We start from the raw sequence: 26938 nt of genomic DNA on the forward strand, positions 1-26938 counted from the left end.
CTAAGACAGCTAGCAGTAATTTAACTGTAGACTATATGATTGTGAACCATTCCACTAAACTCAAAACTAAATGCATGTCCAACCAACTTCCTCTAACTGGATCCCCAGAATGTTCACTTCTACTTCAACACCATTCGCTATGGGATATATGAAAGAGGTGAATTCTGAGTAGAAATAGACAGTGGTCTACTTATTTTAACCACAATATATCTTTCTTTTGCAAATTTTCTAAGAAAAATTAACTGTATGATCCATTGCCAGGGCCCTTCCCAGGGCCTACAAGGGGTTCATGCAAGCAAGTGCTTTGAAGCTTGAGGAAATTGCTGGGAAATTGGACTTCCAATACTTCTCATAAAGAAGATGAAGGCAGGGATTGAAGGAAAGAGGAAATGTGTGCAACTTTTTAATTTTGCTTGCTCTTTTTGCTTTGGGATGGAAAGGGACAGTATATTTGACTATTGGAAGAAGAGTTCAACCAGTTCTATCTGGTGGTATCTTTTTTTTTCCTTTATTCTTTTTTTTAAGTATACTCTCGGGGAGTAGGAAATGAGGCTACCCCATCTTGTTGTCGCCACTGCACAGGCCCTGTCAGCCCCTGGGACAAATGAGCATAGGTCTGGCTTAACCTCCTCAAATGCCAGCAGTTCTAGAGGAACCTGGAAGCTGGAGCCAGGCTGGGTAGGTTGGGTCCCATACTTTTCTTTTAATGCCCTCTTAATGGAAATCACAGAGCTAGCATCCTTATTTCAGAAAAGCAATTTTCTCTTTTGGAACCAAAAAACATCACAGGCTAAAGAAACAACTAATTTATTCAACCTACAATGATATGAGATGATCTCATTTTATATGTTAAAAGGTTTCAGACGAAATAATTTTTTAGCTCAGAAAGTACAGATTTAGAGTATTTGGTTAACAAGGTATTTTAAATATTTCTCATGGGTTTTTGTTGCATAAGAGTCACATACCTTTAAAAATATGTTATTTTCAACTAGATTGCTTAAATACGGACTACTCTTCAGTTATCAGATTCTGGGCAATGGAGGAATACAGAATTCAGAAATTTTTTTTAAAGATTTTATTTATTTATTTGAGAGAGAGAGGGAGAGAGAGCAAGAGAGGGGAGATGGTCAGAGGGAGAAGCAGACTCCCCACTGAGCGGGGAGCCTGATGTGGGACTCGATCCTGGGACTCCAGGATCACGACCTGAGCTGAAGGCAGTTGCTTAACCAACTGAGCCACCCAGGTGCCCTCAGAATGTTTTTGAAAGCATTATTGGAGTTTTAAATATATCGGGGTTTGATCCTGACATTTATTTATTTGCATTTTATCCATTTTATCTTAAAAGTGGCTTTTAAAGTTAATAAAAGAAGATTTGTATAAGCGGTTTAATGTTTTACATGGAGGAAAAAAATATTACTTTTATAATGAAAATATAAATGAAGCAGTGGGTATGGGGGAGTGCTTTTTACTTTTACTCAACACCAGGCTAAGTACTTGGGACACATGGGTACCCTTACCATGTTTATGGTTCCCCAGAGAGAAAGCCTAACACATGCAATACCTGCACACACTATATGGAAGGATAAAATTATATGCTGATTTACAAGTTTAAGTGTAGAAGTGCCGCGACAACAGGAAGGAGGAGGGCTGTGTAGTCAGCCACGGCTTCCCTGAAGGATCCCAGTTGAAGATGGATTGGAGGATATTAAGAAAAAGGAGGCTCCAGGGCGCCTGGGTGGCTCAGTCGGTTAAGCGACTGCCTTCTGCTCAGGTCATGATCCTGGAGTCCCTGGATTGAGTCCCGCATAGGGCTCCCTGCTCAGCGAGGAGCCTGTTTCTCCCTCTGACCTTCCCCCCTCTCATGTACTCTCTCTCTCTCTCATTCTCGCTCTCTCAAATAAATAATCTTTAACAACAACAACAAAAAAGAGTTTAAAAAAAAAAAAAAGAAAAAGAAAAAGGAGGCTCCTGAATAGAAGCCAATATAAGAAATTTCACAGGACTAAAGGTGGCTTTGATGAGGAAAGAAAGTCCTCAGGTGGAGTTGCCAGATTTACCACATAAAAATACATGCCACCTCATTAAATTCAAATTTCAGATAAACAATGAAAAATTTTAATACTATATAGAGCTATCTCCCATGCAATATATGGGACATACTTAGACTAAAAAATTATTCAATAATTTTTATTATTTTTTTAAATTTAATCTGGCAGCCTTACCCGGGGAGCTTTTATTTGTGAAGACTCCATCATGGCCTCCCTGGGTTGAATTTCTAAATTCTGCATTTCTCTGAACCCAGCTGCCTTCCTGGCTGTCCTAGTCAGAATAATGGTGACAGGGGTACTCCAGCAGCAGGATGGTACTTTGGTCCACAGCCAACCACACACCTTTGGCTTTTCCAGCATAATAATTTTGGGCTTCCTGAAGAAAAGGATGGATTTCCTTTAAACACTTTTTTTAATTAAACTTTTTCCTTGTAAAACCATTTTAGATTCACATGCAATTATAGGAACAGTATACTGGATTCCCCCAGTGGTAACAACTTGCAAAACTATATGTGTATGTAAGTGGTAACAACAAGTATATTGAGATTGATACAGTTAAGACACAGAACATTTCCATCCTCATAAGAATCCTTCTTGTTGCCCTTTTGTAGCCACACCCACTTCCCCCCAACTTTACTCCCCCCCTTAACTCAAGACCACTATTTTGTTCTCCATTTCTCTAATTTTATCATTTCAAGAATGATGTTTAAATGGAATCACACAGTATGTAGCCTTTTGGGATTGGCTTTTTTCAGTAAGCATAATTCTCTGGAAATTTATCTAGGTTGTTGAGTGTATTAATACTTTATTCCTTTTTATTGCTGATTAATATTCTATAGAATGGATATATTACAGTTTGTCTAACTCTTCACCTATTGAATGACATCTGAGTTGTTCTAGCTTTTGGCTATTAAATAATAAATAAAATTGCTGTAAACATTTCTGGACAGTTTGTTATACAAACTTAAGTTTTTGTTAAGTTTTGTTTCTCTGGAATGAATGCCCAAAAGTGCAATTACTATACTGTATAGTAGTTGCATGTTTAATGTTTTGGGGGTTTTTTTGTTTTTGTTTTTTGTTTTATTTTTTAAAGATTTTATTTATCCATTTCACAGAGAGAGACACAGAGAGAGGGAACACAAGCAGGGGGAGTGGGAGAGGGAGAAGCAGGCTTCCCGCTGAGCAGGGAGCCCAATGCGGGGCTCGATGCAGGGCTCCATCCCAGGACCCTGGGATCATGAACTGAGCTGAAGGCAGACGCTTAACGTCTGAGCCACCCAGGCACTCCAGCATGTTTAATGTTTTGAGGAACTGCCAAATTTCTTTCCTTTTGTGGAATGGAAGTGGCTGTACCATCTTCCATTCCCACTTGTAGTGAATGAAAATCCAGTTTCTCTGCAACCTCACCAGCATTTGGTGTTGACACTATTTTTAATGTTAGTGATTGATAGATTTGTACTGATATCTTGTAGCTTTAATTAGCATTTCCCTGGTGGCTAATGATATGGAACATATTTTTAAGTACTTACTTACTTTTCATTGAACATCTGTTCATATCTTTTGCCATTTCCTAATGCACTTGTCTAGTTTTTTGGTGTTCAATTTTGAAAATTCTTTATATTGTCTAGTCACTGGTCTGTCCTTTGTTAGATATGTGGTTTGCAAATATTTCTCCCTCTCTGTAGCTTGTTTTTTCATCCTCTTAACAGGGTCTTTGCAAAGCAGAAGTTTTCAATTTTGATAAACTCTAACTTATCAAGTATTCTTTTTACTGATTGTATTTTAGTTGCAAAATTAAGAACTTTGCCTAACCCTAGAGCCTAAAGATTGTCCCCTTTTTTTCTAAAGATTTTAGAGTTTTACATTTTACACTTAAGTTTGTGATCCATTTTTGAGGTGAGTTTTATATAAGGTCTGAAATTTGGGTAAGGGTTAATTTTTCTGCCTATGGATTCTTTCCCTATTTATTGCAAAGGTTATTTTTCCCCCATTGAATTGCCTTTGTTAAAAATCAATTGGGTGTATTTGTGTGGGTCTTTTTCTGGGTCTGTATTCTAGTCCATTCATTTATATATCTGTTCCTATGACAATAGCACACAATCTTAATTATTGTAGCTATATAATATAATAAGTCTTGAAATCATTTTAACTATTCTAGTTCCTTTCCCATTCTACATAAATTTTAGAATAATCTGTATATACCTAGAGAAAAATCTTGCTGGGATTTTGATAGAAATTATGTTAAACCTGCATGTCAATTTGGGGAGAACTGGCATCTTTACCATGGTTAGTCTTCCAATCTATGAACATGGTATGTCTCCTTGTTTATTTAGATCTTCTTTGATTTCTTTCATCAGTGTTTTATAGTTTTCGGCATGAAAGTCTTGTACATGTTTTGTTAAATTTACACCTAAGTATTTTAGGGTTTTTTTAGCAATTGTAAATGGTATTGTATTTTTAAGTTTTGTGTTCATATGTTCATTGCTAGTATATAGAAATAAAATTACATGTTTATCTTTTATTCTGCAACTTTGCTAAACTCAGTTCTAGCAGGGTTTGGGGGTTGGGGAAAGTTTTTTTAGAGTTCTTGGGATTTTCTATGTAAACAATCATGTCATCTGCAAATGGGAGCAGTTTGATGTCTTCCTTTCTGATGTATATGACTTTCATTTCTTTTCTTGCCTTATTACACTGATTAAAAGTTCTAGCACTATGTTGAATAATTCTGGTCAGAGCAGACATCTGTGCCTTGTTTCCAGTCAGGGAGAAAGCATTCAGTCTTTCATTATTAAGTATAATATTTGCTGTAAGTTTTTTATACATACTGTTAATCAATTTCTTTTAAATTTGTTGATATTTTATGTCCTAGAATATGATCTATTTTAGGATATGTTCCATAACATTTAAAAAGAATGTGTATTCTGTTGAGTGGAGTGTTGAGTGCAAATGTTGATCAGATCCTATTGGTTAATGGTTATCACTTAGTTCTTCTATATCCTTGCTGATTTTCTGTCTAGTCATTCTCAGTTCTTGTGAGAGGACTGTTGAACTTTGCAAATTAACTGTACTTTTGTCTGTTTCTTCTTTCATTTCTATCAGTTTTTGCTTCCTGTATTTTGTGACTGTTGTTTGGTGCATACACATTAAGGATTGCTATGCCTCCTTGACAGATCCACTTTTTTATCATTATATAATGTCCTCTTTCTCTGGTAATTTTCTTCACTCTGAAGTCCTTTATTTGATATTAATATAGCCACTCTGCTTTCTTTTGATTGATATTTGTATGTTGGAGTGCCTGGGTGGCTCAGTCGGTTAAGCGTCTGCCTTCAGCTTAGGTCCTGATCCCAGGGTCCTGGGATAGAGCCGCACGTTGGGCTCCCTGCTCCGTGGGGAGCCTGCTTCTCTTTCTCCCTCTGCCCCTCTCCCCTGCTCGTGCTCTTTTCTCTTGCTTTCTCTCTCAAATAAATAAATAAAATCTTTTTATTTATTCATATATATATATTTTAAAGATGTTACCTATTTATTTGACAGAAAGAGACACAGAGAGAGAGAGAACACAAGCAGGGGGGGTGGGAGAGGGAGAAGCAGGCTTCCCCCTGAGCAGGGAGACCGATGTGGCACTTGATCTCAGGACCCTGGGATCATGACCTGAGCCAAAGGCACAGAGAGAGAGAGAACACAAGTGGGGGGGGGGGGAGAGGGAGAAGCAGGCTTCCCCCTGAGCAGGGAGACTGATGTGGGGCTCGATCCCAGGACCCTGGGATCATGACCTGAGCCAAAGGCAGACGCTTAACGACTGAGCCACCCAGGCACCCAAAGAAATGGACTCTTAACTATAGAGAACAAACTGGTGCCCCAGGCGCCCCAATAAAATCTTTTAAAAAAATATTTGTGGGGCATCTGGGTGGCTTAGTCGGTTAAGCATCTACCTTTGGCTCAGGTCATGATCCCAGGGTCCTAGGATTGAGCCCTGCATCGGGCTCTCTGCTCAGTGGAAAGCCTGCCACTCCACCTGCTTGTGCCCTCTCTCTCTCTGTCAAATAAATAAAATCTTTAAAAATATATATTGGTATGTTATATTTTTTTCCATCATTTTGCTTTCAACTTGTTATGTTGTTATACTGGAGGTAAGTTTCTTGTAAATAACATAGTTAGGTCATGTTTTCTAATCTACTCTGTCAATCTCTATCTTTAAATTTGCATTTTTAGGCCATTTACATTAATGTAATTTTTGATATGTAAGGGTTTAAATCTACTGTTTTATTCCATTCTTTCTGTTTGCTGTTTTTAATTTCTCTATTTTCTCTTTTTTGCCTTCCTGTGGGTTACTTGAACATTTTTAGAATTCTATTTTGATTTATCTTAGTGTTTTTGAGTGTATTCCTTTGTATAGCTTTTTAAGTGGTTGCTAAAACCACTAGGGTAGGTGTGGCCTTTTTACCACTGGGCAATATGGAAAGTGATCACTCTCTTCTAGTCCTTCTCTAACACTATCCTAGTAGGGAGGGAGAGGTGCACTTCATTATTGCCCAGAGGAAATGGAATTCAAGGCTTACCCTGTGGTCTCTATTGATACTGCAATGGTGGTGGTAGTGATAGGAGGGGGGAACAGGGGTTTGTTATTACCCTTAAGGAATGAAAATCCCTTTGGGAGTTCAGTCATTGCTTGATCATCTCTGATACCACCCTGGTGAAAGGTGGAGGAGGGAGAGGGAGTTGGAGTGCCTCATTACAGCCTGGCAAGTGTGGAAGTCTAGGCTCCCCACTCAGCCTTTGCTAATGGGGGAAGGCCACAGTTCTTTAATTTTGGAGTCAAATAGTTTTTATCTAAACATTTTCCATCTTGCTAGGTGGCCTCTTTCCTGGTCATTTTGTTAAACAGAACAGATGTTCATTGGGGCTTTTTTGTCTGCTCCCATTGGCATTTCCAAATTATGGCTTCTTTAACCCCGAGCCTGAGATAATGAGACAAAAAGAAAACCCAGGGAGCTAACTGCTATGTTGCCCCTTATACCCCAAAAGGTCCCCCAAAGTACCTTCTTCTCTCTACCTTTCAGAGACTGCCTATGTTTGTTTTATATATAAGGTCCAGGATTTTTAGCTGTACTTAGCAGGAGGAATAGGGAAAAATACTACTACTACTACTACTACTACTACTACTAGTACCTTTCTGGAAGCAGAAATCCTATAAATACTTTTAATGCCAACATAATCATTTTAAAGCCCTATTAATCTCCTACCTGCTATTATTCCATGGGTAGAAGCCTTTTTTTTTTCATGCTATACAGTTAAAAGTATGTGTCTTAATCAGGGTTCTCTAGAAAAACAGAACCAATAGGAGATACATATCTATATCTATCTGTATATAAAAGAAGTAGTTCGCCTATGCACTCTGTGACTCTTGCAAGTCCCAGCATCTGCAGTGTGAATTGGCAAGCTGGAACCCAGGTTCCAATCCTAGTCGGAAGGCCTGAGAACCAGGACAGCTGATGGTGTAGTTCTAGTCTGAAGGCTGGCAGGCTCTAGATGCAGGAAGAGCTGATGTTTCAGTTCAAGTCCAAAGGCAGAAAAAAATTCTCTTATTCAGCAGAGGTTCAACCTTTTTGTTCTATTCAGGTCTTCATCTAATGAGGCCCACCCACATGAGGGAAGGCAATCTGCTTTATTCAGTCTACCATTCAAATGTAATCTCATCCAAAAATACCCTAACAGAAACACCCAGAATAATGTTTGACCAAATATCTGGGTACCCTGTGACCCAACCAAGATGACACATAAAATTAACCACCACAGTGTACAAACATTTAAAAGCACAGGATTACCAGATTGGTTATTTGGACCTAAATATGAATTCTGACCAAGGTTGCTCACAAATTCACATTTTGGGCTGACTTTGATATACATAGAGAAATTCAAAGAGAATGAGTAAAGCCTTTTAAAGATTCAAAAAATGTATTTAAAGAGAGCAACCACTTGTTGGGAAAACTGGATAGCAACATGCAGAAGAATGAAACTGGACCACTTTCTCACACCATACACAAAAATAAATTCAAAATGGATGAAAGACCTAAATGTGAGGTAGGAAATATCAAAATCCTAGAGGAGCCCACAGGCAGAAACCTCTTTGACTGGCTGTAGAAACTTCTTACTAGACACATTGCCAGAGGCAAGGGAAACAAAAGCAAAAATGAACTATTGGGACTTCATCAAGATAAAAAGTTCTGCACAGTGAAGGAAACAATCAACAAATTTTGTCTACAGAATGGGAGAAGATATTTGCAAATTATATATCTGATAAAGGGTTAGTATCCAAAATCTATAAAGAACTTATCAAACTCAACACCAGAAAACAAATAATCCAGGTAAGAAATGGGCAGAAGACATGAATAGACATTTTTCCAAAGAAGACATCCAGATAGCTAACAGACACATGAGAAGATGTTCAAATCACTCATCATCAAGGAAATACAAATCAAAACCATGCTGAGATACCACCTCACACCTGTTGGAATGGCTAAAATTAACAACACAAGAAACAACAGGTGTTGGCAAGGATGCAGAGAAAGGGGAACCCTCTTGCACTGTTGGTGGGAATGAAAACTGGTGCAGCCACTCTGGAGAACAGTATGGAGATTCCTCAAAAAGTTAAAAATAGAGCTACTCTATGATCCAGCAATTACACTATGAGGTATTTACCTAAAGGATACAAAAATACAGATTCAAAGGGGTACATGCACCCTGATGTTTATAGCAGCATTATCAACAATAGCCAAATTATGGAGAGAACCCAAGTGTCCATCAACTGATGAATAGATAAAGAAGAGGTGGGATGTATATGTGTATATATATATATATATATATATATATATATACACACACACATATATATATACACACACATATATATATATATGCACGCACACACACACAATGGAATATTACTCAGCCATCCAAAAAATGAAATCTTGCCTTTTGCAATGACATGGATGGAGCTAGAGTGTATTATGCTAAGTGAGATGTCATTCAGAGAAAGACAAATACCATATGATCTCACTCATATGTGGAAGTTATGAAAGAAAATAGATGAACATATGGGAAGGGGAGAAAGAAAAAAAGGGGGAGAAGGAAATATAGTATAAGAGACTCTTAACTATAGAGAACAAACTGAGGGTTGATGGGGGGAGTTAGGTGGGGGATGGGCTAGATGGGTGATGGGTATTAAGGAGGGCACTTGCTGTGATGAGTGCTATGTGTTGTACATAAGTGATGAATCATTGAATTCTACTCCAGAAACCGATATTGCACTGTATGTTCACTAACTAAAATTTAAATTTAAAAAAAAGCAGTAGGGATTTGAAGTGTAGATAGATAGATGATAGATAGATAAGGAAAGCAACTACTAAAATCTGGAAGGCAGTATGGCATTATGGGAAGTAAGAGGCTATGGTTGCTATGTTTCCTCAGTAGAGCTTTATAAACAGAGAAACTGTTAAAACTTTGATTTTTCCTAACTCTTAGAGTAAGAATTTCTTTTTTCCATTGTTGAAAGATTTTAAAAATTCAAAATAAGTGTTTCTCATGATCTGTAATCTTTTTGTCACAGTCTCTTAACATTTCCCCCTTGGGCTAGCACACAGGTATCAAGAGCTACTGTTTTTCAGGGCAGGTAGTATCTCTTGTGGAGAAGACTTTGGACTCAAACAGATCTGAGTTCCCAGGTGTGTGACCTCTGGCAAATTGTTTTACCCCTCTAAACCACAATTTTCTTATCTGAAAATGAGGAGTTTAATATCTGTAAAATCAGTTTAAGTGCTCCATAATGAAACATTCTCAAAAGTTAGACATCTAGATAATCTTCAGTTTTGCAGTTTTATGAATAAGACTGACATCTTGCTTAAATCTCCATATTTTGGATTGTTTCCTTGAATTCAGCTTTTTAGAGGTAGAATTACTGAGTCAAGGGATAGAACCTTCTAGAAAGGTGGTACCAAGATTGCACTAGCAATGGGAGAAAGAAAGAGAGATGCTTTTCTAATTTTTAAACTTTATATTTTGTAGAAGCATCAGATGATGAAGGAGGAGGAGACCCAGAAATGATGCAGCAAGAGACAGCTCCAGTTCCTGCCCTGTCAAAGAAAACCGAACAGGTGATAGTACTGTAGGAGTCAAACTGTTAAATTCTGGAATCAGCTTCTTCTACCCCTCTTCAGCATTCCTTGTTTAACATCAGTTGTTGGTGGAATTTTAGGGAAGATTTTATCTTCTTTGCCTTGGGAAAAAACCATGCTTCATTAATGATAAGCAAGGTCTATTTTTACCCTTAATATTTTTTTCAATATAAATGTATTTTACAATAATGATATCTTAGATTCTTGTACCACATTTTTACCAAAGATCCAGTAGTACTCTGTTTGGTACAGTTCCCAGGAGAAGACAAATAGCATAAAATATGTAAAATTACCTCTCATAACAATGCATGATTACAGCACCATGCCATGCTGACAGCAGTCTCCAGGACCTCATGTCTACCTAACATGAGCTATGGTCCATTGTATGAATATTTATCATGGGATTTCTACCTTCAATATTACCAAAAGTGGTCATTTGATACACTTTGCTTCCTGGACTTACAACCTTTTATTTTCTTCTTAATCTTTCTACTGACCACTCACATCCATTTGCAGCTTTTTCACATTATGTGTCCCTCAAACCTGATCAGTAACCATGTGTGATTTTTTTTTAAGGATTATCTACTGTCAAACTAAAATTATCATCTTCTTCATAGCAATGATTTGTGGTCTTACTATTATTGTAAGTGGCCCTAAACTCATTCCCATGAGAGGGTGACTCTACCCAGTTTGTAACCAGGCTCAGGATAATTGTGAGAATCTGTTTACTTACAAGCTGTGCGACCTTAAGCAAGTTAAACTCTCTGTGCCTCAGTCTCCTCATTGGTAAAATGGTGATAATAAGTATATCTTCCTCACAGAGTTGCAGTAGAGATTAAATGGCTAATCCTTGGGATATCTGGGTGGCTCAGTGGGTTAAGCATCTGCCTTCGGCTCAAATCATGATCCCAGCATCCTGGGATCGAGTCCCACATCAGGCTCCTTGCTCAGCGGTAAGCCTGCTTCTCCCTCTTCCTGCCACTCCCCGTGCTTGTGCGTGCTCTCTCTCTCTCTCTCTCTGACAAATAAATAAATAAATAAATAGCTAATACTTGTTAAGCCCTTCAAACAGTGGTTGGCAAAGAGTAAGCACCAAAGTGATAATTATTATAGCAAATATTAACACTTCATTTTCTTTATTTTATTTTTTCCTGGTGGGATGGGGGAATACAGAAAGATATACATATTTAATGTGTAATCATCTCAGTTTTCTCTCCAGCCATTAAATATTTTGTTCCAAAGCTGCATATCAGGTTTAGGTTTTGTTTTTTCTTTTTGCTATTATTTTATTTTACCTTTTTTATTCAACTATAATTAACATACAGTGTTATATTAATTTCATGTGTACCATTTAACGATTCAACAATTCTATGCATTATTACTGCTCACCATGGTAAGGGTACTCTTAATCCCCTTTACCAGTTTCACCCATCCTCCCACCCACCTCCCCTTTGGCAAACACCAGTTTGTTATCTATAGTTAAGTGTCATTTTTTGGTTTGTCTCTTTTTTTTCCCCTTTGTTCCTTTATTTTGTTTCTTAAATTCTATATGTGAGTGAAATCATATGGTATTTGTCTTCCCTTGGCTTATTTCACTTAACATTATACCCTCTAGGTCCATCCATGTTGTTGTTACAAATTCTTTTTTATGGCTGAGTAATATTACATTGTGTGTGTGTGTGTATGTGTGTGTGTGTGACCTTTTTTCCATTCATCTATGGATGGACACTTGGGTTGCTTCCATATCTTGGCTATTTACATAATGCTGCAGTAAACATAGGGGTCCACATATCTTTTTGAATTAGTGTTTTTTTTTCCTTTGGATAAATATCCAGTAGGGGAATTACTGGATCATGTGGTAATTCTGTTTTTAACTTTTTGAGGAACATCCATACTGTTTTCCACAGTGGTTGCACCAGCTTGCATTCTCACCAATAGTGCAGGTGGGTTCCTTTTTCTCCACATTTTCGTCAACACTTGTTATTTCTTGTGTGTTTTATTTAAGCCATTCTAACATATGTCAGGTGATATCTCATTGTGGTTTTGATTTACAGTTTCCTCATGATTGGTGATATTGAGCATCTTTTCATGTGTCTCTTGACCATCTGTATGTCTACTTTGTAAAAATGTCTGTTTATATCCTCTGCCCATTTTTACTTGGATTATTTGGGGTTTTGGTGCTGAGTTTGTATAAGTTATTTATATATTTTGAATATTAACTTTTTATTGGATATATCATTTTCAAACACCTCCCATTCAGTAGGGTGTCTTTCTGTTTTGTTGATGATTTGCTTTTCTTTTTGATGATTTGCTTTTCTATTCAAAAGCTTTTTATTTTGATGTAGTGCCAATAGTTTGATTTTGCTTTTGTTTCCCTACCCAAAGGAGACATATCTAGAAAAATGTTTCTATAGCTGATGTCAAAGAGATAAGTGCCTGTGTTTTCCCCTAGGAATCTTATGCTTTCAAGTCTCACATTTAGGTCTTTAATCCATTTTGAGTTTATTTTTGTGGATGGAGTAAAAAAGTGCTCAAGATTTTATTCTTTGTCAGGTAGCTGTCCAGTTTTCTCAACACCATTTGTTAAAGAGACTGTCTTTTTCCCATTGCATATTCTTGCCTCCTTTGTCATAGATTAATTGACCATAAAAACATAGGTTTATTTCTGGGCTTTGTATTTTGTTCCATTGATCTACTGTTTTGTGCCCATACCATACCGTTTTGATTACTATAGCTTTGTAGTATGTCTTGAAATCTGGGATTGCAATATCTCCAATTTTGTTCTTTTTCAAGATTGCTTTGGTTATTCAGGGTCTTTTGTGGTTCCACACAAATTTAGGATTATTTGTTCTAGTTTTGTGGAAAATATTGGTATTTTGATAGGGATTGTGTTAAATCTGTAGATTGCGTTGCGTAATATGGAAATTTTAACAATATTGGTTCTCCTAATCAATGAATATGGAATCTCTTACCATTTGTTTGTGTCATCTTTTATTTCCTTTATCAGTGTTTTATAGTTCTAAGAGTACAAGTCTTTCACCTCCTTGGTTAAGTTTATTCCTAGGTATTTTTTTTAAAGGAAATTTTAATTTTTTTTAACTATTTATTTATTTTTATTTATTTATTTATTATATAATGTTTGTCACCATACAGTACGTCATTAGTTTTTGGTATAGTGTTCCATGATTCATTGATTGCGTATAACACCCAGTGCTCCATGCAATACGTGCCCTCCTTAATACCCATCCCCAGGCTAACCCATCCTCCCACCCCCCTCCCCTCTGAAACTCTTGGTTTGTTTCCCATAGTCCATAGTCTCTCATGGTTCATCTCCCCCTCTGATATCCCCCCTTCGTTTTTCCCTTCCTTCTCCTAATGTCCTCCATGCTATTCCTTATGTTCCACATATAAATGAAACCATATGATAATTGTCTTTCTCTGCTTGACTTATTTCACTTAGCATAATCCCCTCCAGTTCCATCCATGTCGATGCAAATGGTGGGTATTCATCCTTTCTGATGGCTGAGTAATATCCCTAGGTATTTTATTATTTTTGGTGAAATTATAAATGGAATTGTTTTCTTTTTTTTTAATTTTATTTTATTATGTTATGTTAATCACCATACATTACATCATTAGTTTTTGATGTAGTGTTCCATGATCCATTGTTTGCATATAACACCCAGTGCTCCATTCAATACATGCCCTCTTTAATACCCATCACCAGGCTAACCCATTCCCCCCACCCTCCTCCCCTCTAGAACCCCCCAGTTTGTTTCTCAGAGTCCATAGTGTCTCATGGTTCATCTCCCCCTCCGATTCCCCCCTTCATTTTTCCCTTCCTAATATCGTCTTTTTTTTAATATATGATTTATTATTTCTTTCAGAGGTACAGGTCTGTGATTCATCAGTCTTACACAATTCACAGCACTCACCGTAGCCCATACCCTCCCCAATATCGATCACCCAGCCACCCCATCCCTCCCACCCCCCACCACTCCAGCAACCCTCAGTTTGTTTCCTGAGATTAAGAATTCCTCATATCAATGAGATCATATGATACATGTCTTTCTCTGATTGACTTATTTTGCTTAACATAATACCCTCTAGTTCCATCCACATCGTTGCAAAAGGCAAGATTTCATTTTTTGATGGCTGCATAATATTCCATTATATATATACCACATCTTCTTTATTCATTCATCTGTTGATGGACATCTTGGCTCTTTCCATAGTTTGGCTGTTGGGGACATTGATGCTATAAACATTGGGGTGCATGTACCCCTTCGGATCACTACAGTTGTATCTTTGGGGTAAATACCCAGTAGTGCTGATGCTGGGTCATAGGGTAGCTCTATTTTCAACTTTTTGAGGAACCTCCATACTTTTTTCCAGAGTGGCTGCACCGACTTGCATTCCCACCAACAGGGTAGGAGGGTTCCCCTTTCTCTGCAGCCTCACCAACATCTGTCGTTTCCTGACTTGTTAATTTTAGCCATTCTGACTGGTGTGAGGTAGTATCTCATTGAGGTTTTGATGTGGATTTCCCTGATGCCAAGCAGTGTTGAGCACTTTTTCATGTGTCTGTTGGTCATTTGGATGTCTTCTTTGAAAAAATGTCTGTTCATGTCTTCTGCCCATTTCTTGATTGGGTTATTTGTTCTTTGGGTGTTGAGTTTGATAAGTTCTTTATAGATTTTGAATACTAGCCCTTTATCTGATATGTCATTTGCAAATATCTTCTCCCATTTTGTAGGTTGTCTTTTATTGACTGTTTCTTTTGCTGTGCAGAAGCTTTTTATCTTGATGAAGTCCCACTAGTTCATTTTTGCCCTTGCTTCCCTTGCCTTTGGCAATGTTTCTAGGAAGAAGTTGCTGCAGCTGAGGTCGAAGAGGTTGCTGTCTGTGTTCTCCTTTAGGATTTTGATGGACTCCTGTCTCACATTTGGTCTTTCAACCATTTTGAGTCTATTTTTGTGTGTGGTGTAAGGAAATGGTCCAGTTTCCTTCTTCTGCATGTGGCTGTCCAATTTTCCCAACACCATTTGTTGAAGAGACTGTCTTTTTTTTTTTTTTTTAAGATTTTATTTATTTATTTGACAGAGAGAGACACAGTGAGAGAGGGAACACAAGCAGGGGGAGTGGGAGAGGGAGAAGCAGGCTCCCCACCGAGCAGGGAGCCCGATACGGGGCTCGATCTCAGGACCCTGGTATCATGACCTGAGCCGAAGGCAGACGCTCAACGACTGAGCCACCCAGGCTCTCGAGATTGTTTTTTTTCCATTGGACAATCTTTCCTGCTTTGTTGAAGATTAGTTGACCATAGAGTTGAGGGTCCATTTCTGGGCTCTCTATTCTGTTCCATTGATCTATGTGTCTCTTTTTGTGCCAGTACCATACTGTCTTGATGATTACAGCTTTGTTAGGCAAACATGATAACCACTATGCTACAGAAAGCCATTGATGATTACAGCTTTGTAATAGAGCTTGAAGTCTGGAATTGTGATGCCACCAGCTTTGCTTTTCTTTTTGAACATTTCTCTGGCTATTCGGGGTCTTTTCTGGTTCCATACAAATTTTAGGATTATTTGTTCCATTTCTTTGGAAAAAAGTGGATGGTATTTTGATAGGATTGCATTAAATGTGTAGATTGCTCTAGGTAGCATTGACATCTTCACAATATTTTTTCTTCCAATCCATGAGCATGGAATGTTTTTCCATTTCTTTGTGTCTTCCTCAATTTCTTTCATGAGTATTTTATAGTTTTCTGAGTATAGATTCTTTGCCTCTTTGGTTAGATTTATTCCTAGGTATCTTATGGTTTGGGGTGCAATTATAAATGAGATCAACTCCTTAATTTCTCTTTCTTCTGTCTTGTTGTTGGTGTATAGAAATGCAACTGATTTCTGTGCATTGATTTTCTATCCTGCCACTTTACTGAATTCCTGTATGAGTTCTAGCAATTTTGGGGTGGAGTCTTTTGGGTTTTCCACAAAAAGTATCACATCATCTGCAGAGAGTGAGAGTTGACTTCTTCTTTGCTGATTCAGATGCCTTTTATTTCTTTTTGTTGTCTGACTGCTATGGCTAGGACTTCTAATACTATGTTGAATAGCAGTGGTGATAGTGGACATCCCTGCCCTGTTCCTGACGTTAGGGGGAAAGCTCTCAGTTTTTCCCCATTGAGAATGATATTCACTGTGGGTTTTTCATAGATGGCTTTTATGATATTGAGGTATGTACCCTCTATCTCTACACTCTGAAAAGTTTTAATCAAGAAAGGATGTTGTACTTTGTCAAATGCTTTTTCTGCATCTATTGAGAGGATCATATGGTTCTTGTTGGGATTGTTTTCTTAACTTCTCTTTCTGCTACTTCATTATTGGTGTATAGAGATGCAACAGATTTCTGTATATTACTTTTATATCCTGCTCTTTTACTGAATTCATTTATCAGTTCTAGTAGTTTTTTGGTGGAGTCTTTCAGATTTTCTATGTAGAGTATCATCTCACCTGCAAATAGTGAAAGTTTCCTTACCAATTTGGATGTCTATTTCTTTTTCTTGTCTGATTGCTGTGGCTAGGACTTCCAGTACTATGTTGAATAAAAGTGGTGAGAGGGCGCCTGGGTGGCTCAGTTGGTTAAGCGACTGCCTTCGGCTCAGGTCATGATCCTGGAGTCCCGGGATCGAGTCCCACATCGGGCTCCCTGCTCGGCAGGGGTCTGCTTCTCCCTCTGCCCTCTTCCCTCTCATGCTCTCTGTCTCTCATTCTCTCTCTCTCAAATAAATAAAATAAAAAAATCTTTAAAAGTGGTGAGAGTAAATATCCTTGTCTTCTTCCTGATCTTAGAAGAATAGATCCCAGTTTTTCAAAATTGAGTATGTTAGCTGTGGGCTTTTCTTATATGGGCTTTATTATGTTGAAGTATGTTCCTGCTAAACCTACTTTGTTGAGAGTTTTTTATCATGAATGGATGGTTGTACTTTGTCAAAAGCTTTTTCTGCATCAGTTGAAATGATCGTATGGTTTTTATCCTTTCTCTTGTTGATGTGATGTATCATGTTGATTGATTTGAGAATATTGAACCACCCCGCATCCCAGGAATAAATCCCACTTGGTTGTGGTGAGTCATTTTTTTAACTTACTGTTGGATTCGGTTCACTAATATTTTGTTAAGGATTTTTGCATCTATGTTCATCAGAGGTATCAGCCAACAGTTCTCTTTTTTTGTAGTGTCTTTATCTAGTTTTGGTATCTCAGTAATGCTGGTCTCATAGAATGAATTTGGATGCATTCCCTCCTCTTGTAGTTTTTGGAACAATTTGAGAAGAAAGGGTATTAACTCTTCTGTAAATGTTTGGTAGGTTTCACCTGTGAAGCCACCTGGTCCAGGACTTTTGTTTGTTGGGAGATTTTTGGTTACTGATTTAAATTCATTGCCAGTAATTAGTCTGTTCAGAGTTTCGATTTCTTCCTGATTTAGTTTTGGGAAGTTATGTTTCTAGGAATTTATCCATTTCCTCTAGGTTGTCCAGTTTGTTGGCATATAATTTTTCATAATATTCTCTTATAATCCTTTGTATTTCTGTGGTGTCAGTTATTTCTCCTCTTTCATTTCTGACTTGATTTGAGTCCTCTCTCTTGTTTTTGATGAGTCTGGCTAACAGTTTATCAATTTTGTTGGATCTTTTCAAATAACCAACCCCAGGTTCATTGGTCTGTTCCGTTTCCTTAGTCTTTATTTCATTTATTTCTGCCCTAATCTTTATTTCCTTCCTTCTCCTGGCTTTAGGCTTTGTTTGTTTGTTTCTCACTCCTTTAAGTCTAAGGTTAGGTTGTTTATTTGGGATTTTTCTTCCTTATTAAGGTAGGCCTGTATTGCTATAATCTTCCATCTTCAGTAGTTTTGCTCCATCCCAAAGACTTTGGATGGTTGTGTTTTCATTTTCATTTGTTTCCCTTTACTTTTTAATTTCCTCTTTGATTTCTTGGTTGACCCATTCATTCTTTAGTAGCATGTTATAGAACCTTCATGTATTTGTGTTCTTTCCAGATTTTTTTATTGTGATTGATTTCTGGTTTCATACCATTGTAGTCAGAAAAGATGCGTGGTGTGATTTTAATCTTTCTCTGGGTCATTTTCTTTGTTCATTGCACTGATGTGGCTGCTATTTGGGGGTGTACCTATGCGGTGAAGTGAGCTTAGGATCCTCTTACTCCAAGTCTTAGGTAGACAGAATGCCCTAACCCCTTTCTCCAAGTCTGTCCTAATTTCTCTGGCCAGAGAACTCACAAGGAAATCTTCTTGTGCCCCACTGCCTCATATGAGTGTTCTTCATCTAGCTCCTGGTTTCCACACCAGGCTGTATACCTCTAGGGCAGAGTTTAACTGTGCATCTCCACAGCACCTAGCACAGAACCTCACCCCAAATTGGTACTCATTATTTGTGAAATGAAAGAATGGATGATTTTACCAAGATCCTAGTTTTTTCACCACACTTCCCATTTCAGCACTTTGTGTCCCCACTTGTAAGCCATCTACTACCCACAGGAGTTTCTTAGACTCTGGTGACCCAGTGTCCCTCTTCCAGCTCCCTCCTTGATTGAGCTGGTATCTCTCTTCCACTGTCCTTGACTGCCCAAGGCTCAGGTCATGATCCCCTCTTGCTCCTCTCTGGGTTCCCCATCCTCTCTCCCTCCAGCTACTCTTCTCCCTCTGGAAATCATCTCACCACCTCAAGGATGACCTTCTTATTGGCAGGCTGACCTTTCTTGAATCCTTCTAGAGTTTTTACATACATAGAGCTTGAGTCTCCAACTTGTTCATAAGCGACTTGGGGCCCAGGGTTTCTTTTGTGTTCACTACAGTACCTAGCACAGTGCTAGGCACTTGATTCATTTGACAGATGTAACAGGGTATTTGTCTTTTTTGGGGGGGGGGGGAGTTTAAAGATTTTATTTATTTATTTGACAGAGAGAGAGAGAGACAGCAAGAGAGGGAGCACAAGCAGGGGCAGAGGGAGAAGGAGAAGCAGGCTTCCTGCTGAGCAGGGAGCCCGATATGGGGCTCGATCCCAGGACGCTGGGATCATGACCTGAGCTGAAGACAGATGCTTAACAACTGAGCCACGCAGGCGCCCCAGGGTATTTGTTTTTTAATAGTAACTATTACATTTTTTCCCTGGATCAAAACAAAAGAAAAAAAAATTATTTTGTGCTATATTTGTTTTGAATTTTTTTCAAATTTGTCTCATTGTTTTACTGTTCTTTTTTTTTTAAGATTTTACTTATTTATTTATTTGAGAGAGAGAGTGCACACATGAGTGGGGAGGGGGCATGCAGAGGGAGAGAGAGAGAAGCAGACTCCCCACTGAGTAGGGATCCCAGTGGGGAGGCTTGATCCCAGGACCCTGAGATCATGACCTGAGCCAAAGGCAGACACTTACCCAACTCAGCCATGCAGGTGCCCTGCTTTGCTATTCTTTAAGGGGTTTTTTATACTTGTGTAGGATCTTCCTGGCATTATGCTGCAGCTGTAATATGCATTTAGGCTTAAATATCAACAGGTAAGAGTATATATTGAGTTAGATTGTGTTCCCTCCTTTGCCATAGCTGGGCCTCACATTTCTAGTACTGAGTCCATTCCTCCCATCTGTTCAGTATTTTCAAGCAGCAGATTTATAACTTTATAAAAGTTTTTTACCCATGCAACTACATCACCTCTAGCAACCATTTCACATCTAAATAATCATCCTTGGCCTCCTTAATAATGTAAGTGTAAAGATTTGCCAACACTTCTTTTTTTCCAGATATTGCTTCCAAAAAAATGATGAATTCCCTACTTCTAGAGATTGCATCACCCTCTTCCCTCCTCAACATCAGTCACTTCAGAGCCAACCCTAGTGACTTTTTAATTATAGTTCCCAGAATATAATTCCTTATGAGGGGTTTTGTGACTTTTCATTGATGCCTCCATGATGTCAATAGCCATGGTTCCATGACCCATCCTCTCTCCCTCAGACACCACACTGGACATCTTTTTTTAAGGTAGCCTTTTGCTTAGCTCCTCAGATTATAAAGGACTCTTCAGTAAGAGTACTTATCCTTTTCCCTCTTTACTCACCTTTCTCAACTATTGTATTTTCTTAAGATTTACTCATTTGAGCATTGATCATTTCATATCTCTCCCACTCTTCATCTTCAGGATTATTCTTGGGACACCTGGGTGGTTCAGTCGGTTAAACATCCGACTCTTGGTTTCAGCTCAGGTCTTGATCTCAGGGTCTGAGATCAAGCCCTGCTTCGGGCTCCACACTCAGCACAGCATCTGCTTAAGTTTCTCTCTCCCTTTCCCTCTGCCCCTTCCTCACTGTCTCTCTCTCAAATAAATAGATAAATATTTAAAAAAATAAAAGGAATCAAGTCAGTAATTCAAAAGATGGGAATGAGGGGCACCTGGGTGGCTCAGTTGGTTAAGCGACTGCCTTCGGCTCAGGTCATGATCCTGGAGTCCCAGGATCGAGTCCCGCATCGGGCTCCCTGCTCGGCAGGGAGTCTGCTTCTCCCTCTCCCACTCCCCGTTTGTGTTCCCTCTATCACTGTGTCTTTCTCTGTCAAATAAATAAAATCTTTAATAAATAAATAAATAAATAAATAAATAAGATGGGAATGAATGCCTGGAGATCATTGATAGCTATCCTGGAATCTGGCTTCCTTGGTCTGCCCTCTGGCCCCCAGTGATTTTATATCCCTCCCATATACATAATATATTCACCCCTCACAAGGAAAGCAAAAGTACCCTCCCTTTACAGGATAAGCTCAGTGCCCAGAATTTCATTGTCTAATCAGGTTCAGGGGCACTTGAGGGTCCTCAGGTTTAGTTCCTTAAGTATAGCTCCTTGAGTACATTTCTTCTCAACCTGGGAAGCAGAAGAAATACAAGTATAGAATAACCTTTATAGACATTTCTATTCGAGCGGTGGGCACAAGGAGTCATTAGTCCCACAGCATTTGAAAATGTTGGGAGTTTCTTTATTAAGTGTTAAGGTCCAGGTTCCTAAGGTCCTTCTATGGTTCTCAGCTCTACTTTTTGGGTTCCTTGTGTTGCCCTCTGAGCCATTCTCTCCCCCCCCCCTTTTTTTTTAATGAAAGGTAGCTTGTATTTGCAATGGAACAGTTCTTTCAGTCTGCTTCTTGACAGTAGAATTCTCAGGGTTCAAAGACTTCGCCTCATTTTATTCCATCTCTCACCTTCTCAGCTCAAACTAGAGGTATTTCTGAATACATAACACCTTTAAGAATTTTATAGGTCTTCTGTGGTTCTTCTTGGGGTTTACTCCATTGAGCAGAAGTCACACCCAGATAAATCTTTTCCAGATAAAGTTTTCTCTTCCATGGATCCCTGCTTAGATAATGGAGGGACAGTACCCCTTAAGTTTCATACAGGCATGTTTGAGAGAATCTGTGAGACACACTTTTAATTTCTTTAAAGAGCTCTTATGTGACTGAAAAATACTCTGAGGTACCACCTTTGTTCTTTCTGAGGTCTTAATGGATTTGCACTCATATACCTTTACTTCTTTGATAGTCCTTTTTTCAATTTAATTTCTTCCTTTTCCATTTTACTATAAGCCACAGAAGAAATTAGGTGACATCTTCAACACTATTTGGATCTCCTTTGCTGGATTACCCACAGCATTAGACACGTTTTCTATTTTCCACATAACTGCAGACAACAGTATTGCTAAACTTTGTACCACTACATAACAAATATTCCCTTCCCTCCAGTTTCCGATAAGATTTTCCTCACTTTCTGCAAGCCCTCACCCTCAGTGTCCTCAAAGTCCAAAATTTTACAATGTGTTCAGAAACACTATTCATCCATCAATCATCTAATTTTTGACATATTTCAAAGTAATTGGCAAAATCTGTACACTCCTCCCATACACTTCAGCATGTATATCATTAAGTGAAGTTCAGTATTTAAAGATCTTCTTTTTTCCTTTTGAGGTAAAGTTAATATACAATCAAATGCATAAATGTCAAAGGTACCATTCACAGAGTTTTGACAAATTGATACAATTTTGTAACACAACCCCTACAGTTTAAAGAACATTACCATTACCCCAAAATCCTTTCATGCCATCTCAAATCACTATTCCAGACCCCATGCCTCAGGGCCAACCACTGTTCTGATGTCATGTAAATGAAATCATGTAGTATATGCTTTTTTGTTCAAGGCTTTTATTCAGTGCAGTGTTTTTTAGATTCATCCCTGTTGATGTATTGTAGTTCATTTTTTTTTATTGCTGAGTATATTAGTCTGTTCAGGCCTCCATAACAAAATACCATAGACTGGGTGGCTTAAACAGCAGAAATTTATTTCTCACAGTTCTGGAGACTGGAATTCCGAGATCAAAGTGTCAACAGGTTTGATTTCTCCTGAGGCCTCTTTCCTTGGCTTGTGGATGGTCCCTTTCTCACTGCGTCCTCACATGGTCTTTCCTCTGTGTGTCTCCTTGGTGTCTCTTCCTCCTCTATGAAAACGTAAATCCTATTGGATTAGGACCCTACCCCTAGGACCTCCTTTAAATTTTATTACCTCTTTAAAGTCCCTATTTCCAAATACAATCACATTGGGGATTGGGATTCAAAATATGAATGGGAGGGAGGAGGGTACAATTCAGTTCATAACACTTCGTAATATTCAATTATATGAATACTTCACAGTTTATCGATTTTTCTATTGATGGATACCTGAGGCTACTTCCTCTCTGGAGCTATTATGAATAAATCTGCCATGAACATTCATATACAGGTCTTTTGTGAACACTTATTTCTCTTGAGTAAATGCATAGGAGTAGAATTGCTGAGTCATGTTTAGTTTTCTAAAAACTGACAGACTTTTTTCCAAAACCAGTGTACCATTTTTATACTCCCACCATCCATATATAACAGTTTTGGTTGTTTTATATCCTTGTAAATATTTGAAATTATCAGCCTTTTAATTTTAGACATTTTGATGGGTGTGTACTAAATAACTTTTGACCAAAACCAAAAGAAACTAAAAAGCCAGTTCTAATTTTTTTTTATTTTTACAACGAACATATTTGCTTTTGTTGTAAAAATGGCAATTTAATTTTTTTTAACAAAGTGATAATCAAACACTATTAAAAGTTTTTCATTAAAAAACAGCATCACCTTTCCTGCTCTCATGGTAGGTCTTTCTTCAGAGGCAACTACCCTCTGCTTTAAGCTATTTTTCATACTTGCTAGTGTATAGTTTATACTGCTGTTTTTTGATTTATCAGCTCCTGACATGATCTATTAACTTCCTGAGATAGCATATGAGGACACAGCTCTCCCATCTACCCCTTATTCCCTCTCTGACTGCTAATTCTGCTAACACAATATCACATTTTGGTTAAAATGGTTGTCAATATCTCACAATTATGACCACAGAACTACTGTTCAGTGCTGGGGAGGGGGAGCTATAATCATTCCTCCTTTCTTGTACAACTCTTTGTTTTCATGGCATTAATAATTACCTCATTTCTTCATTTGCCTAGCTTGTTGTGTTCCTACTGTTAATTGTTTCCATATATTCCAATATCTTTCCCACATGTCCATGAATAATATTTTCCATATGCTCAAATAGATCACTCATTTTTCTTCCCTGGAGGACTCTATACTCCTATTCCACTCTGAATTGGTTATTTTCTTGTCTGTTGAGCAATTGAGATTTCCCTTCACTGTCCCTTCAACATTCTCCTGGATTAGTTTCCTTATTTGCTGAATCCCATATCTTCCTCTTTCTTGGTTTAGCCCTTTATTTTGCTGGAATACAGCCTTTGTATCTATGGATAGGAAATCAATTTTTTGAGACCTTAAATACCTGAAAATACCTTTATTTTACTCTTAACTTGACCCATAGTTTGGCTGGGTATAAAAGTTTAACTTGCAAATAAATTTTCCTCATAATTTTGAAGGCATTGTTCCATTAAGTCCTAGCATGCTATATTGCTATTGCAAGGTCCAACACAATTATTTTTCTGGACTCTTTGTATTTCATAAGTTATTGTTTTTCTTTTTGGAAATTTTTAGTCTTTTTTGTTTGCCCATGATCTGAAATTTCACAATGATGCTCCTCAGTGTGTATATTTTTCATATTCATTATATTGTATACATAGTGGGCTTTCAGTTTAGAGTTTCATATTCAGAAAAGTTTCCTTCATTCTGGAAAGTTTTTCTTGTGTTATTTCTTTGATCACTCCTTTCCCAATTATATAGTCCCTTTTTCTGTAACACCTTTTATTGGGATGTTGAATCTCTTGGGCTGACTCCCTATCTAATATTCTTACTATTTTTCATCTTTTTGGGAGATTTCCTTTGTCTTCAACCTTCCTCCTACATTTTTATTCCAGTTTTCTTATTTGTTTTCTTTTTTGTCTCGTGACTGAAATTCTTCCCTTATCTGTCTGAGAATATTAATTATAATTGTTTTGAACCTTTTATCTTTTTGTTGTTTATTTGCTTTCATGTTGGACACTTATCTTAACTGTCTATTCATATTAAAAAGAGAGACACTAAAAAGCTGATGGAATATTTTTGTGCATATGTGAGGCTTGTTGATTAGTGAACTTCATAGCAGGATAATAGGATAGCAAGCTATATTTACTATGCTCACCAAATGTCACTCTCTTGTGGCATTTCTCTTAGTCCATTTCATTTTTCCAGAAAAAATTCAGGCGGCTCCTGCATACAATATATAAGTCTGGCTCAAGACATTCAAAATAGGGACAGGAAAAGGAAGTGAGTCTCAACCTCTGTCCTATCTTCCCTGTGCCAGATTTCTTGGTCCTCTTGTTCTCTCCAGAGAATAAATCTCCTGTCTGCTGCCAGGAAAAGCAAGATGAGAGGAAGCAGTAATCAGATAGTTGCTTGGCTTCCTGGGCAGGAGATATAACCCAGTGGGAGATGGGAAGGAGCCTAATCATTCTATATATAAACTTTCAACGAATGTCCTTCTTTTAAACCCTTCACTCTCTGTAGTACCTTGTGTCTCCAACTACCAAACCCTTTCAGAGTCCAATAGGTCAAACATTCTCACTTACTGTTAGCTTCCACCTCTCCAGAAACCTTGGTGCTAGCTCTACCTTTCTGCTAAATCACTTCCATCCAAGGATGTTTCAACCATTTTCCATATTCCAAAATATTGTTGAAATCTCTCCACCACTATGTTCTCCCCTGATTTCATGGACCTTACAAATTTATACCTTTTTCAGTTGCCTTCATTTTTAGTTTAGTGGCATTTTTGAGGTTGATTTGCCATGTTTAACTAGAAGAATCATTCTTAAAGGATATAATTTTTGACACTTCAAGGAATTGAGAATATGCCTCAAATGCTTCACTTAAAGATTAATTTTTTCATATATATTTCTAAATATTTAAACTACATATTTAAGCTATGCTTTAAAAAATCACTAGATTTCATGTAAAGAAATGAAATTACTTATCAACTGTCAAAGACATATACTGATGAAATTGGTTTCCAGAAATGGTTAGCTAGTCTGGCCTGAGTCTCCTATATCTTTTTACCTAGTCTCTCTGAAGGTAAACATCAGTATTTGTAAGGCAGCTGTCTAAATTTAGGAATTTTTAATAAAATGGATTTTGTATTTCTTCATAAAGCCATCTCATCTCTGTGGAAATTGCCCCCATAAACTTAGCTTCTTCATTACTGCCCAGCCTCAACCACAAAAGGCAACTGCTCCCAGAAAACAGATAATATACTGTATTTCCTTTAGGATGATCTAAGAATTTGAACCTAACATTTTAACCTCATGCAGTATCTTAACTAAAACAGTTCATCAAGCATGTTTCTTTTTTCCTATGCATGATTCAGAATTAAGTTTTTATTTTTTCCTCCAGAATTGGACAGTCCATATCCCTATAACCAAGCTCATTTCCAGATTTAATTTATGTCATGTTAGAGTTAATTGGCTTTGTAAACCTAACATAAATACAACCTTGCATATTGAACATACTGTTAGAGAGAACCCTCGTTTGCTAAATAACAAAATGGAACAGGTTTCTACATCTGATTCCCAAAAACCGTGATACTGGTGACAAGATACTACAGTATGCCTTGAGGGATCTGCTAATCATATCCAGGCCCTTGCCTTATGAATATGAACTGAATGTTGGCCTGACCTGTAATTGGACTCTTATGACCATCTGGCAGCTTCTGTGACATATTAGTGGCCTTGGCCCAGTTTCTAATTGGCATGTACCAGCATCAAATTGGCATGTATCTTCATCCACAAGACAGCTTAACTTTCTAAATAAGAGAGGTCATAATATCTTTCTTTTCTTTAGCTATGATGCAATTGCTTTTGGCAGGTTTTTGTTTTAATTGAGAAGAAGCTAAAATTTCAAGAGTCACATGTTACTTTAATCCTGAACCTTTGAATCTGCTTTTCTACTAACTGAAACAGAGTCTAGAAACTGCTGGTCCTGTCCCCATGTCTTGAAGAAATTATGTAGATAGATGATAGATAGATAGATAGATAGATAGATAGATAGATAGATATCTACTGGCTTCAAGCCATGGGCATTCTTAATCTGTAGGCTGTCTACAAACTTTAAGAGAAAGCTTCATCTGTAATCATTTTAAACAGAGCCAGTAGAGCCAAGATTGTTTTAGATAGTAGCTTACCAG

At 37.8% G+C, this 26938-nt stretch overlaps 1 protein-coding gene across 7 annotated transcripts in view; it reads left to right on the plus strand.

Annotated features, from left to right (window-relative positions):
* CMSS1 (cms1 ribosomal small subunit homolog) overlaps positions 1 to 26938 on the plus strand; it is a 380673-nt gene that overhangs the window by 331322 nt on the left and 22413 nt on the right. For all 7 annotated transcript variants that reach the window (XM_045902745.3, XM_064596628.1, XM_054504144.2 and 4 more), the window contains exon 2: positions 10107 to 10195. In XM_045902745.3, coding sequence (XP_045758701.1) covers positions 10107 to 10195 — 89 coding nt within the window. The remainder of the gene's footprint in view (positions 1 to 10106; positions 10196 to 26938) is intronic.

This window comes from Mirounga angustirostris, unplaced genomic scaffold, assembly GCF_029215605.1.
Source record: "Mirounga angustirostris isolate CCGP_5_RB_7025 unplaced genomic scaffold, mMirAng1.0.hap1 SCAF_1, whole genome shotgun sequence".
NCBI lineage: Eukaryota > Metazoa > Chordata > Mammalia > Carnivora > Phocidae > Mirounga > Mirounga angustirostris.